The sequence below is a fragment of the Macaca thibetana genome, chromosome 9, assembly GCF_024542745.1.
Source record: "Macaca thibetana thibetana isolate TM-01 chromosome 9, ASM2454274v1, whole genome shotgun sequence".
NCBI classification, from domain to species: Eukaryota; Metazoa; Chordata; class Mammalia; order Primates; family Cercopithecidae; genus Macaca; species Macaca thibetana.
The window spans coordinates 117,998,917-118,013,584 of NC_065586.1; the positions used below are offsets into that span (position 1 = coordinate 117,998,917).

At 43.1% G+C, this 14,668-nt stretch overlaps 1 protein-coding gene across 4 annotated transcripts in view; it reads right to left on the minus strand.

Annotated features, from left to right (window-relative positions):
- The window catches only part of ATE1 (arginyltransferase 1), a 186,943-nt gene that overhangs the window by 170,050 nt on the left and 2,225 nt on the right, over positions 1 to 14,668 (minus strand). For all 4 annotated transcript variants that reach the window (XM_050804581.1, XM_050804580.1, XM_050804582.1 and 1 more), the window contains exons 2-4: positions 12,625 to 12,688; positions 10,718 to 10,780; positions 2,082 to 2,185 (exon numbers count right to left, since the gene is read on the minus strand). In XM_050804581.1, the coding sequence (XP_050660538.1) occupies positions 2,082 to 2,185; positions 10,718 to 10,780; positions 12,625 to 12,688 (231 nt within the window). The remainder of the gene's footprint in view (positions 1 to 2,081; positions 2,186 to 10,717; positions 10,781 to 12,624; positions 12,689 to 14,668) is intronic.

A 14,668-nucleotide genomic window follows, 5' to 3' on the forward strand; every position in this document is an offset into this window, starting at 1 on the left:
CTACAGACGCATGCCATCATGCCTGGCTAATTTTTTCTTTTTTTGAGACGGAGTCTCCCTCTGTCATCCAGGCTGGAGTGCAGGGGCGCGACCTCGGCTCACTGCAAGCTCCACCTCCAAGATTCACACCATTCTCCTACATCAGCATCCCGAGCAGCTGGGACCACAGGCGCCCGCCACGACGCCCCGCTAATTTTTTGCATTTTTAGTACAGATGGGGTTTCACCGTGTTAGCCAGGATGGTCTTGATCTCCTGACCTTGTGATCCACCCACCTCGGCCTCCCAAAGTGCTGGGATTACAGGCTTGAGCCACCACGCCCGGCCAAGCCCGGCTAACTCTTTGTATTTTTAGAAGAGACAGGGTTTCACCGTGTAAGCCAGGATGGTCTCAATCTCCTGACCTCGTGATCCGCCTGCCTTGGCCTCTCAAAGTGCTGGGACTATAGGCATGAGCCACCGCACCCGGCTCCAAAAGAAACACACTTTTATCTTTTTTTTAGTTATCGCATTTTGGTATATTTTTGTCATAAGTTGTTTATTCCTTTACCCTAATGAGCTCATCACTCCTAAGATAAGTTCCAGGCACAGATAATTCAGAAGCCTATAACAAGTCAAATAAAGAACCAAATATAAACACTACATAAGAAAGAGAGGCAGCCAGACGTGGTGGCTCACGCCTGTAATCCCAGCACTTTGTGAGGCCAAGGCAGGCAGTTCATGAGGTCAGGAGTTTGAGACCAGCCTGGCCAACACAGTGAAACCTCATCTCTACTAAAAATACAAAAAAATTAGCCAGACGTGGTGGCAGACGCCTGTGGTCCCAGCTACTCGGGAGGCGGAGACAGGAGAATGCCTTGAACCCGGGAGGTGGAGTGTTGCAGTGAGTCGAGATTGAGCCATTGCACTCCAGCCTGGGTGACAGGGCAAGACTCCCGTCTCCAAAAACAAAAAAGGCAACCACCAATTTACAAATGGACAGCATCTTCGGTGCTCATCTCCATGTCTTCATGTTCATTTTTCCAACTCAGAACCTAATTCCCATTTTTTTTTTTGGTGGAGACAGAGTCTTGCTGTCACCTAGGCTGGAGCACAATCTTGGCTCACTGCAGCCTTGACCTCCCTGATTCTTGTCCCTCAGCCTCCCGAGTAGCTGGGACTACAAGAGTGCACCACCAAGCTTGGCTATTTTTTTTTTTTTTTTTTTTTTAAGACGGAGTCTCGCTCTGTTGCCCACGCTGGAGTGCAGTAGCGCAATCTTGGCTCACTGCAACCTCTGCCTCCTGAGTTCTAGCGATTCTCCTGCCTCAGCCTCCCAAGTAGCTGGGACTACAGGCACCTGCCACCACGCCCAGCTAATTTGTTGTATTTTTAGTAGAGACAGGGTTTCACCATCTTAGCCAGGATGGTCTCGCTCTCCTGACCTCGTGATCCGCCTGCCTCAGCCTCCCAAAGTGCTGGGATTACAGGCGTGAGCCACCACGCCCGGACCCACTATGAAAATTTAAATAAATAAAACCAAAACTGGTAAAAAGACTAAGAAAAAAAAGCAAATCATGTGTAACTAAAGTTAAATAAATGCTATTATCTTTTAGCAAAGTCACTCACAATTCAAAACTGATCACACAGATAAGAGGATTTCAAACAGTATAATTTACTGAAGTAAAGCCTTATTCAAACAGAAAAGCTGATCTTTATTCAGCATTAAAAGGAATAGGGGAATCTTGTACAAGCTACACGTAAGCACTTGCTTCTTGAGAGACAATGGCACTTTCTATTTACTTGATAAGGATAGTATTAGGATCAAGAAAGATGAGTCATCAAAGCATTCTGGTTGATGAACTCCAAGAAATCACATCTTTAACATAATCCTCAATACTCTTTCCAAGCTAAACTCTTCTGATACATTCCCTGTACCTTGACTTGGGGGCCGATGGTAACAGTAATAGCAGTGCTAACAGTAGTTGCTGTCATCATAGTAGTACATGACTGTATTAATGACCCTTCCTCTATCTAAGATGACTGAAAGTGGGACTGTTGCAAAGACAGACAGTAAATCGTTTTTAGACCCAGCCCATCTTACCCTCACAACTTCCTTTGGGAACCTCCCCTTTAGCCAGAAATTTCAACATTTTTTTCAAAACCTTCTTGTGAGATTTTGAAGGCTGAAACTGTAAAGGTCGGCACCTAGGAAAGCAAAATAAATATTTAAAAAGTGAACTCAAACCTTGAAGAAATGAAATCAGTTCTGGATATCACCTAGTACAATGAGATCATCTCATGCCCGAGATTTCTGGTTAAAGATGGGGCTTAATGTAGCCTCTAATCCCAGCCCACATCACACTAAGACTAGAGTTAAGAGATTTTTTTTTTCTTTTGAGGTAGAGCCTCACTCTGTCGCCCAGACTGGAGTACAGTCGCGGTATCTTGGCTCACTGCAACCTCCACCTCCCAGGTTCAAGTGATTCTCCTGCCTCAGCCTCCTAAGTAGCTGGGATGGCAGGCGTGCGCCATCACACCTGGCTAATTTTTGTATTTTTAGTAGAGACACGGTTTCGCCATGTTGGTCAGGCTGGTCTCGAACTCCTGACCTCGTGATCCACCTGCCTCAGCCTCCCAAAGTGCTGGGATTACATGCATGAGCCACCTGGGCTCCCAGCAAGAGTTTTTTTTTTCCCCCCAAAAAAAAGAGAAAGACATAAAACACTAGAAAAAAGAGAAGGAGAGAAGTGTTAGAAGCTTGAAAACAGATGTGCAAAGCAATGCTGCTTTAACAGACCATAGAAAGTTGAATCCTAGGTCAACAGTGGAAAAAAACAAAACAAAAAGCCAATTTTCTCTATATTACCCTTAAAAGTATAAGGGATTGGTGACACCTCATAGCTCTGGAAATATGAGTGAAAGTATGTCTAAAAATAGAAAGATCCCTTCAAAGTCTCGTTTTCGAAGCAGTTAGGATAGACACCAGATGCCCTCTCCCACCCGCAGATGACTAGACGACCCCCTACTCAACGCAGCAGAAAACTGCAAACTTTCAGGAAAGAGTAACAAAGAGCCTCTTACAGGATGGATGCAAGCCACAGCTGAAAGCAGGGGTACTACTGAAAACGGCTTAAATGAAAGTGTACACAGTACATGTTGAGATCACCAATCCAGCTCCAGAACAGCAGCAGGTTATGTAACACTTTCTCTCCAGAACGTGATCAGACCTAAAAATACTAACATCAGGGATTCCCCAACAGAACAGCCCCGCCAGATCACCCACAGTACACAAGGCCGAGAAATACCCAAGACCCACAATAAACAAAACCCACCAGGGACATGGAATTTCCAATGGAATCCTGAAAAGTCCTAATCACCAGACACTCGAGGAGAGCCTCCACTGAAAAGATAGGTACCAAACAAACTGGAGAGAGTCATTTGGAGGACACAGACCATGGCAGAAAGAAGAGAACCTTTTAAAAAAATCCTTAGAAAGATCTCGTTTATTAAGCCACCAGAGCCATAAAATAACAAGGTGTTATTAAACAAACAAACAAGAGTCAGAGAACAAAAAGACCTCCAGAAGTAAAAATATGACAGGAGAAATGTAAAAATTAAGTGGAAGACCTGAAAACTTAAAGTTGAAGAAACCTCCCAGAAGATTCTGCAAAAAAAGATGAAAAACTGAAGACAAAAGGTAAAGTCAGAGACCAGTTTAAAAGGTCCAAAAGCTAAATAAAGGCATTTTAAAAAGAAGAAAATGGAGGTGAAAAGATAGAACAGGCCGGGCGCGGTGGCTCACGCCTGTAATCCCAGCACTTTGGGAGGCTGAGGCAGGCGAATCACAAGGTCAGGAGATCGAGACCACGGTGAAACCCTGTCTCTACTAAAAATACAAAGAATGAGCCGGGCGAGGTGGCGGGCGCCTGTGGTCCCAGCTACTCGGGAGGCTGGGGCAGGAGAATGGCGTGAACCCGGGAGGCGGAGCTTGCAGTGAGCCAGGATCGCACCACTGCACTCCAGCTTGGGCGACAGAGCAAGACTCCGTCTCAAAAAAAAAAAAAAAAAAAAGAGAGATAGAACAAAAAATTTAAGAAAATTTCCCTGAACTAAAGGATAAGATGGGACGAGCCCCCAGATAAGAAGGGCCCCTCCAGTTCATCTGTGATGGATTAAAACAGACACACAGCCAAACTGACTATGAAATGTAAGAACAGAGGATAGAAAAGCTTCCAAAGAGAGGCTAAGCAACAGAGTGAGACTCCGTCTCGAAAAAAAGAAAAAGAAAAGAAAAGAAAAGCTTCAGCTGGGCAGAGTGGCTCACGCCTGTAATCCCAGCACTTTGGGAGGCTGAGGTGGGCAGATCACAAGGTCAGGAGATAGAGACCATCTTCGCTAACACGGTGAAACTCGTCTCTACTAAAAATACAAAAAATTAGCTGGGTGTGGTGGCGGGCGCCTGTAGTCCCAGCTACTCGGGAGGCTGAGGCAGGAGAATGGTGTGAACCCAAGAGGCGGAGCTTGTAGTGAGCAGAGATCATACCACTGCACTCCAGCCTGGGCAACAGAGCGAGACTCCATCTCAAAAAACAAAAAACAAACAACAACAACAAAAAGGAATGCTTCCAAAGAGAAAGAATACGTCTCAGATAAAGGTATGAGAATCAGAATACCACTGCACTTCTCAGCAGTGGTATCCTCCCAAACTAAAGTTAAGTTTGAGCAGTGAATCAAAGTTTGCAGACACACAAGAATTCAAAAATGTACCCCTTATGCACTTTCTCTATTAGAAGATGTGCTTCACTAAAACAAGGGAATAATCCAAGAAAGAAGGGTTTCCAACTCAGGTGCTAAAAAGAATCCCCAGGCCGGGCACGGTGGCTCACGCTTGTAATCCCAGCACTTTGGGGAGGCTGAGGCGGGTGGATCACGAGGTCAGGAGATTGAGACCATCCTGGCCAACACGGTGAAACCCTGTCTCTACTAAAAATACAAAAAATTAGCCAGGCATGGTGGCATACGCCTATAGTCCCAGCTACCAGGGAGGCTAAGGCAGGAGAATCACTTGAATCTGGGAGGCGGAGGGTGCAGTGAGCCAAGATCGCACCACTGCACTCCAGCCTGGGCCACAGAGCGAGACTCCATCTCAAAAAAAAAAAAAAAAAAAAAAAAAAAAAAAAAAAAAAAAAAAAAAATCCCCAAGATGACAGTAAAAAGAATAGCCCAGGCTGTGCATGGTGGCTCACACCTATAATCCCTGCACTTTGGGAGGCCGAGATGGGTGGATCACATGAGGTCAGGAGTTCTAGACCAGCCTGGTCAACATGATGAAACCCCATCTCTACTAAAAATACAAAAATTAGCCAGGCATAGTGGTGGGCACCTGTAATTCCAGCTACTCAGGAGGCTGCGGCAGGAGAATCGCTTAAGCCCAGGAGGCAGAGGTTGCAGTGAACTGAGATTGCGCCAGTACACTCCAGCCTGGACAAGAGCAAAACTCGGTCTCAAAAAAAAGAAAAAAAAAAAAAAAGCCCAGGCTGACCATGATGCTTCAGGTGTAGGGGTACCCTGTTCAGATCAAGCAGGTCAGAAGGCTCCACAAGGGACTTTTCTCAAGTAGATAAAAGTGATCATAGCACTTGGTGCGTTTAAACATACTAAGAAGAAACTTACATAACTGGGGTTTATTTTCAAGATAATCTGGTCCTAGTTATATAGACTATGCAAACAAAAAAGATAATTAGTAACTCCAAGGAGAACAAAAACTTGTGCAGGAAAAGTAATCGTAGTACCCGCCATGACTCAGTTGTGAAGCATATTTACAGTTACAATGGATGTGAATACATCTGCCCAAAATTACACAACTTCTAAATGGAAAGCTGGGGATGGGGACAAAAAGGAGTTTGAATGTGGCAGGGAAACAGGAATAAGAGAAAACTAAATCCTTATCTTCCACAGAGAGAAGCCTGGAAATAATGGAGAAAACAAACAGAAAAAGAAAAAAAAAGCAAGTGTTACAATTATATAAGCATGTTGCTTAAAGACAGGGAGATGAAAAACCAAAAGAATGTTAAAATGTTTCAAGATGACTGCCAAGGGGGAAAAGGAAATAGGAAAGGGGGGTCTGGGGGACTGCTTTTTATAAAACAAGCTTTATTGCAACTTGACAATTTATGAGCATGTGTAGTTCTGACAAAAATTAAAAACTTAAAAAAAAAATCATAGCCAGAAAAGTTCATCCTCATTTATACACACATACTAGAGAGTCTCTAACTTCTGACTAACAAGAAGCTAAGCTGTTAGCTATAAGCCCCTCTCCTTTATCTAAGCTCTCACTGTAACTACTGTTATATACAAGGTAAAAATAACCAGAAGACTAAATATGGAAAATGACTCCATAAGATGATGTGGCTGGGCCTGGTGGCTCACGCCGGTAATCCCAGCACTTTGGGAGGCTGAGGCAGGCGGATCCTGAGGTCAGGAGTTCCAGACCAGCCTGGCCAATATGGTGAAACCCTGTCTCCACTAAAAATACAAAAATTAGCCGGGCGTGGTGACATGCGCCTGTAGTCCCAGCTACTCGGGAGGCTGAGGCAGAAGAATCACTTGAACCTGGGAGGCAGAGGTTGCAGTGAGCAGAGATCATGCCACTGCACTCCAGCCTGGGCGACTAAGCAAGATTCTGTCTCAAAAAACAAAAAACAAAAAGAAGATGATGTATAATGAAATTACAAAGAGAAACAATTCAGGAAACATTTGATGCCAGGTAAATTGCAAAAATCACATAACTACTTTGTTTCGCAATGCTAATTGAATCCCCTTTTATAAAGGCAACATACTTAGAATAGTGCTTTCCATGTAAGAGGCACCAAACACAATTTAGATTCTTTTTTCTCTAACCATTCCAAATCACCCTTTTCTGATCATAGATTAAGCCAATCAACTTCAAACTTATGAATAGAATCCTGTCCATAATCCAATAATTTGCTAATTGAAGACAAATGACTTCTGCCTTAGAAGATACCTTCTCTTTATAACCACGAAAGCTGAAAGAGGACAGCACAAGATACTCTGTCATTCTATTCTTTGTGTAATGACACGGTGTCAGCAAACCAGACCCCATTTTTCTCATCCTCTACCAATCCAACAGCCAGTTAGGTAAAAGAGAAGGCTCCTGGCCGAGTGTGGTGGCTCATGCCTGTAATCCCAGTGAGATGTGAAGCCAGCTGGACTTCTGGGTCGGGTGGGGACTTGAAGAACTTTTCTGTCTCACAAGAGGATTGTAAAATGCACCAATCAGCCCACTGTAGCTAGGATTGTAAAATGCCCCAATCGACACTCTGCAGCTAGCTAGAGGATTGTAAAACGCACCAATCTGCGCTCTGGGCCTAGCTAGAGGTTTGAAAAATGGACCAATCAGCACTCTGTAAAATGGACCAATCAGCAGGACATGGGCAGGGACAAATAAGGAAATAAAAGCTGGCCACCCTAGCCAGCAGCAGAAACCCATTCGGGTCCCCTTCCACGCTGTGGAAGCTTTGTTCTTTCGTGCTTCACAATAAATCTCGCTGCTGCTCACTCTTTTGAGTCTGCGCCACCTTTAAGAGTTGTAACACTCACTGCGAAGGTCTGTGGCTTCATTCTTGAAGTCAGCAAGACCAAGAACCCAACAGAAGGATGCAACTCCGGACACACCAGCACTTTGGGGGGCTGAGGCAGGCAGATCACCTGAGGTCAGGAGTTTGAGACCAGCTTAGCCAACATGGCGAAACCCATCTCTACTAAAAATAACAAAAAAATTAGCCGGGTGTGGTGGTGCACGCCTGCAATCCCAGCTAATCTGAAGGCTGAGGCAGGAGAATCGCTTGAACCTGGGAGGCAGAAGTTGCAGCAAGCTGAGATAGCACCAGCCACTGCACTCCAGCCTGGGCAACAGAGCAAGACTCCATCTCAAAAAAAAAAAAAAAAGAGAGAAGGCTCCTAATCAAGGATCAGTGAACCTTTGGGAGTCTGCGATCATCCTAAAATTAACAGGCAAAATGTGCTGGGCGTGGTGGCTCACGCCTGTAATCCCAGCACTTTGAGGTGGGTAGATCACGAGTTTGAGACTAGCCTGGCCAACATGGTGAAACCCCGTCTCTACTAAAAATACAAAAACTAACCAGGCCTAGTGGCGAGCACCTGTAGTCCCAGCTACTCGGGTGGCTAAGGCAGGAGCATTGCTGCAGGAGGTGGACACCGCAGTGAGCTAAGATCGCACCACTGCACTCCAGCCTGGGCGGCAGAGCAAGACTCAGTCTCGGTGGGGAGGATATGCAAAATGTTACATATTTTTGTCTACATGCCTTTGGGCAGGAGGCTGGCTCTCACCAAATTCTCAGAATGGTTTGCAACCCAAAAACAAGAGCAACCAAGGGAGATAGCTTTGAGAACCAAACAAAAAAGTAATGGATAAAAAACTGCTTTTTTAATTTTTCATTTCTCAAAGTAAAACTGTCTTTTAATTTTATGAGTATATATACACATTGAAATTGGAGGCAAATACATACCTCAAAATGTTAATGCACTTTTCACATTTTCTATCAAAAAAAAGGTTCAGGTGCAGTAGCTCACACCTATAATCCCAGCACTTTGCAAGGCTGAGGCAGAAGGCTCCTTTGAGCCTCGGAGTTGGAGATCAGCCTAGGAAACATGGTGAGATCAGCCTAGGAAACATGGCAAGACCCCTTCTCTACTAAAAAAAAGAAAAAAAAAATTTAATTTGCCAGGCCTGGTGGTGTGTACAGTCCTAGCTACTTGGGAGGCTGAGGTGGGAGGATCACTTGAGCCTGGCAGGCAGGCTGCAGTGAGCCACCGTTGTGCTACTGCATTCCAGCCTGAGCAAGACCCTGTCTCAAAAAAAAAGAAAAAAGAAGAAAAATGTGATGATGACCTTATAAACAGAATAAGAGAGAAGATTGTTAGGGTGAGGTGAGAAGATACATGGAAAATCCAAAAGATTATGAAAAAATCCAACAAAGACTCTGTAGGAAAACAGACTTTGGTTTAAGTTTCCCATTTAAGAAAACTGGACTCTGGGCTGGGAGCAGTGGCTCACGCCTGTAATACCAGCACTTTGGGAGGCTGAGGCGGGTGGATCATGAGGTCAGGAGTTCAAGACCAGCCTGGCCAACATAGTGAAACTCCATCTCTACTAAAAATATGAAACATTAGCCGGGCGTGGCGGCAGGCACCTGTAATCCTAGCTACTCGGGAGGCTGAGGCAGGAGAATCACTTGAACCCAGGAGGCAGAGGTTGCAGTGAGCCAAGATGACGCCATTGCACTCTAGCCCAGGCGACAGTGCAAGACTCCATCTCACAAAAAAAAAAAAAAAAAAAAAAAAAAAAAAAAAAAAAACTGAACTCTAAGTGCAGGTGGCAGATTAAATTTAAGCCCTCTCCCTTCCAATTAATTTTTTTTCAACTTTTATTTTAGATTCAGGGGGTATAGGTACAGGTTGGTAACCTGCATATATTGCATGATGCTAAGGTTTGCAATATGGATGATCCCACCACCCAGGTACTGATTGTCATACCCAAGTTGGTTTTTCAATCTTTAGCTCGTGCCCTCCCTCCTCCTCTAGCAGTCTCCAGCTTCTACCTTTGCCATCTTTATGTCCAAGCACCCAAGGTTTAGCTCCCACTTATAAGTGAGTGAGGTGGGAAATTATAGAAAAATAAAAGTAAAAAGAAAGATAAATAAGCTTTCCTGTATTAGGTTGACTTGTCCCAGAGGCAGCAACAGGCACAGCCCAGACCCAGAAAAAGCCTTGATAATATTATCTAATGTGCTCTGGAGCTTCTCCCAGCACTCGACATAGGAAGAAGAAAAAACAAATTTTCCTTTGTTTTATGGAATGAGTTTATAAATTCCTGTTCTCTGTAACCAGTGACTTCAAGTATTCTGTTTTATCTGAGAAGTACAACAAATGTCATGAGAAGCCTGAGTAGGCCTGAACTACAGCTGCCTGGGCACCACAGTGAAGATTATGGGATAAGGCCAGGCAAACCTAGATCACGGACATCTGGGTTGCTTGGCAATGGTCATGTGTAATCCTGAGTTTGTCCTGCCTCTGTATCCCTGCTTTCACGCCACTGTAAGCTTGCTTCAAGCTAGCCCACCCCCTTTTGTGAAGTGTGTATAAAAGTCTTTGTTCCGGGCCCAGTCTTCTGGACATTGAGTCAGATGGGCCTGAGTGTATTCAATAAAGATTCTCCTGTTTTAACCCCCGGTCTCTCTCGTCCTCCCGAATCCCACAACATGGGAACATGAGCCTACCAAGTAATTCATAGGAGCCTGTAGTATTGCTTGAACACAAGCACTGTGTCAAGCAATATACCAGAATGTAGAAAATCCTAAGCTAAGTCCTATAATATTTAACATCCAAAAGAAATGTGAATATTTACCAACATTTTCCCAGTATTTCCTGGCATTCATTGACAAGACTGCTAAATTAAGAGGGTATTTTTTTCACATCATATTTATATCTGAACCAATCAAAGAATATTACTAAAAACTACTGATCAGCACATAAATACAGCATCAGTATGAAGAGAAGACATAACTCATTTACTCTTCCTTTTAAAGGGCATCTACCTAGAGCGGAAATAAACATTAAAAAAGCACAAGAGAATACTAAAAAATTATACACAATCTTCACATTATAAATCCTCTTTCGGCTAATTAAAATTCTTACCTTATTGTGTACTGAGGACAACATGTTTGATTCATGACAGGTTTGTACACATATTTTCCACTTCTAAAATTATAAAAATAGTTTGTTAATGTCATATATTTTTCACTTGTACCAAAACAGCCTAGCACAGGAGCATTAAATTAAGTGTAAAAAATCTAATCAATATTGTAGAAATGTATGTAGGTTTAAGTACTATTCATAAGCCAAATAATCTTCAAAGTGCATGTACCAAACTTTAGAACTCTGCCTTTTATTTCCTAAAGCTTTACTTGAGTCCCCCAAGGTCAATCATCTCAGTTACCCTCTCACCAGCATCTGCCACTCCTGCTCTGCCTTTACCTGCCACCAATCCTCAATACCACGAGGGGAATGAGAGAAATGCCCACGATGCTGTGGGACTCATATATGTGCTGCCTATAACAACCACATTTGGGTATTCCACATGCACCAGCACAGAGTACCCAAAACCAAGCCGGTTCTTTCCATGCATTCCAGGTCTATGGTAGTAACGGAACTGTTCATTCTGTTCTCAAGTCAGAAAGCTGGGACTCATTTTAGACTCCTCCCTGGAATTCACCTCTATATCCTGCCAGCAAGCTTTCCCCCACTTTAAACCCTATCTTTAATTGTCCCCTCTTCTCTATCACCATTGCCACTAAGGTGACAGTCCTCATCATCGCACATCTAGATAGCGCAATAACCTCTGAACTCATCTTCCTGCCTCTCTGACCACCCCCTCAAATACCTCTCAGCCATTTGAACAATCTTTTCTAAAACAAATTCCATCACATTTCTCTTACCATAAAATTCTTCTATGACTGCCTTCTACCTTTTAAAAGTTCTGGCCAGGCATTATACGTTCATACCTATAATCCCAACACTTTGAAAAGCTAAGCTGGAAGAACACTTGCAACCAGGTGGTCGAGACCAGCATGGGCAACAAAGCAAGATCTTACAAAAAACTGAAAAATTAGCCAGGTGTTGTGATGCACACCAGTAGTCCTAGAAAGTGCAGAGGCTGAGGTAAGAGGATCACTTGAGTGTGGGAATTCGGGGTTACAGTGAGCTATGATGATGCCACTGTACTCTAGCCTGGGCAACAGAGTGAGACCTCATCTCTAAAAAAGAAAGAAAAGTTCCTTATCATGGCATACAAAGCCCTTTAAAATCTGACCTAAGTCTACCTTTTGAATCTCATTATTAAGTTGAAGGAAAGTTGTGATGTTTCAGCTGGTGCTCCCAATCCCACGTCTTTGGCGAGTATTAGCATATTGTATTTACTATTACTTATATTTACACAAGGAACTTTACCTGAGAGTTACTTAAAAATCATCCACATAAAAATAACTACTCAAAACAGGCCATGTGCGGACTTTAAGGAAATCCTTATTCAAATAAACTAACTGTTAAAGAAGACATTTTTGAGACAATCTAGAAAATCTAATAAAAAGTAGGTAACAGGTAACATCGAAGAATTTTTATTAATTTTGTAAGGTGAGATATAGCATTGTGGATAAGTTAAAAAGAAAAAAAGACCTCTCTTAGAGACACATACTTATTGCCAATCTATTGATAGGAAAAATGTCATAATAACCTACTGATGCAATTTGCTGTTAAATTATTAAAAGGATGAGCAGGAGAATCAAACATTATTGGCAGAATGTTAATAACTGCTGAAGCTTAGTGATAGGTACCTGAGGTGCATTCTAATGCACTCTCTGCTTTTATAGATATTTGACATTTTTCTAATAAAGTTTTTTAAAAAAGAAAAAAAATCACTACACAAAGAATATAATAAAAATTTTCTTAAACCTCTTTCCAACAACAGGAAAGCATTTTAAAGGCATGCTGTATTTTTCAAGAACCTGAGTAACCGTAGGAAGTCTCTTTGTATCTGGAAGCTTTACCTTCGCCATCCTCGGTCTATGAGATCCTGATAATCCTGTACTGTCATGGAATGTGCCCACATGCCTGAAAAAATAAGTAGTGTGTTAATTACGGCACGGTAACATTTTTCTTTTTTAAATTCAAAGTGTGATTTTTAAAAATAGGAGTGTTTGGCTGGGCATGGTGGCTCATGCCTGTAATCCCAGCACTTTGGGAGGCCGAGGCAGGCAAATCACGAGGTCAGGAGTTCGAGACCAGCCTGGCCAACATGGTGAAACCCCATCTCTACTAAAAATACAAAAATTTAGCTGGGTATAGTGGCAGGTGCCTGTAATCCCAGCTACTCAGGAGGCTGAGGCAGGAGAATCACATGAACCTGGGAGGTGGAGATTGCAGTGAGCCGAGATCACGCCACTGCACTCCAGCCCTGGCGACGGAGTAAGATTCCGTCTCAAAAAAAAAAAAGAAAGGCCGGGCGCGGTGGCTCAAGCCTGTAATCCCAGCACTTTGGGAGGCCGAGACCGGCGGATCACGAGGTCAGGAGATCGAGACCATCCTGGTTAATACGGTGAAACCCCGTCTCTACTAAAAAGTACAAAACACTAGCCGGGCGAGGTGGCGGGCGCCTGTAGTCCCAGCTACTTGGGAGGCTGATGCAGGAGAATGGCGTGAACCCGGGAGGTGGAGCTTGCAGTGAGCTGAGATCTGGCCACTGCACTCCAGCCTGGGCGACAGAGCGAGACTCCGTCTCAAAAAAAAAAAAACCAAAAAAAAAAAAAAAAAAAGAAAAAGAGTGTTTAGGTTAAAATTCCAAAACACTCAAATTGTCATATTGGATAAATGAAAAGTTTGTACATACTTCACATCTGTTAGTTTGGCATACATACAGCACAAATAAAAAATGACATTATATATACTTTAATTCAATAAAACACATCAAAGTCATTATATTTATTTGAGAATTAGTCAATAGTCTCTATGACATCATAAATTTAGGTCCTCACTGCAATTCGACTGCATCAGACCTTCAAAGTTTAATAATATCCCCAATGATTTAACATACTGGTCTCTTCAGAAAACTTAACAGAATGTTTTGTACTTATTAGTTCTCCTGATTTATATATAGGTATATATTTACGGTACAGTCTTGAACATTAAAAATTGGAGAAAAGCATGTAACAATATTCCTTCTAAGTGTAAGAACTAAAAGTAGCTCAAATGCCAAGGAACAGGAAGATGATTACAGGGACTATGATGTTGTCGACATGATGGAATAATTACACAACCACGGAAAAAAACGAAGTCTATGAGGAAACATTTAAAGGCATATCAGAACTAAAGTTAAGGCTTCATGAGATGGTGGCTCAAGCCTATAATCCCAACACTTTGGAAGGCCAACGTGGAAGATCACTTGAGGTCAGGAGTTCAAGACCAGCCTGGGCAACACAGCAAGTCTCCTTTTCCACAAAAAATAAATAATGATAATAATTAATCAGGCTTTGTGGCCTGTGCCTATGCTCCCAGCTACTTGGGAGGCTGAGGTGGGAGAAGGCTTGAGGCCAGGAATTTGAGATTTGAGGCTGCAGTAAGCCATGAACGCACCACTGCACTCCAGCCTGAGCGAAGGAGCGAAACCCTGTCTCTTTAAAAAACAAACAAACAAAAAAAAAAACTAAAGTTAAAAAAGAAATGGGCCGCTTACGATGGCTCATGTCTGTAATCCCAGCACTTTGGGAGGCCGAGGTGGGTGGATCACCTGAGGTCAGGAGATCAAGACCAAGCCTAGCCAATATGGTGAAACCCGTCTCCACTAAAAATACAAAAAAAGTAGCTGGGCGTGGTGGCAGACACCTGTAATCACAGCTACTAGGGAGGCTGAGGCAGGAGAATCCCTTTAACCTGGGAGGCAGCGGTCGCGGTGAGCCTAGATCACGCCACTGTACTCCAGGCTGGGCAACAAAAGTGAAACTCCGTCTCAAAATAAATAAATAAATACATAAATAAATAAATGGATTTTTCCCTTTTGTAAACAGTAAATCACATCAGAGATATGTAAAGATAGAG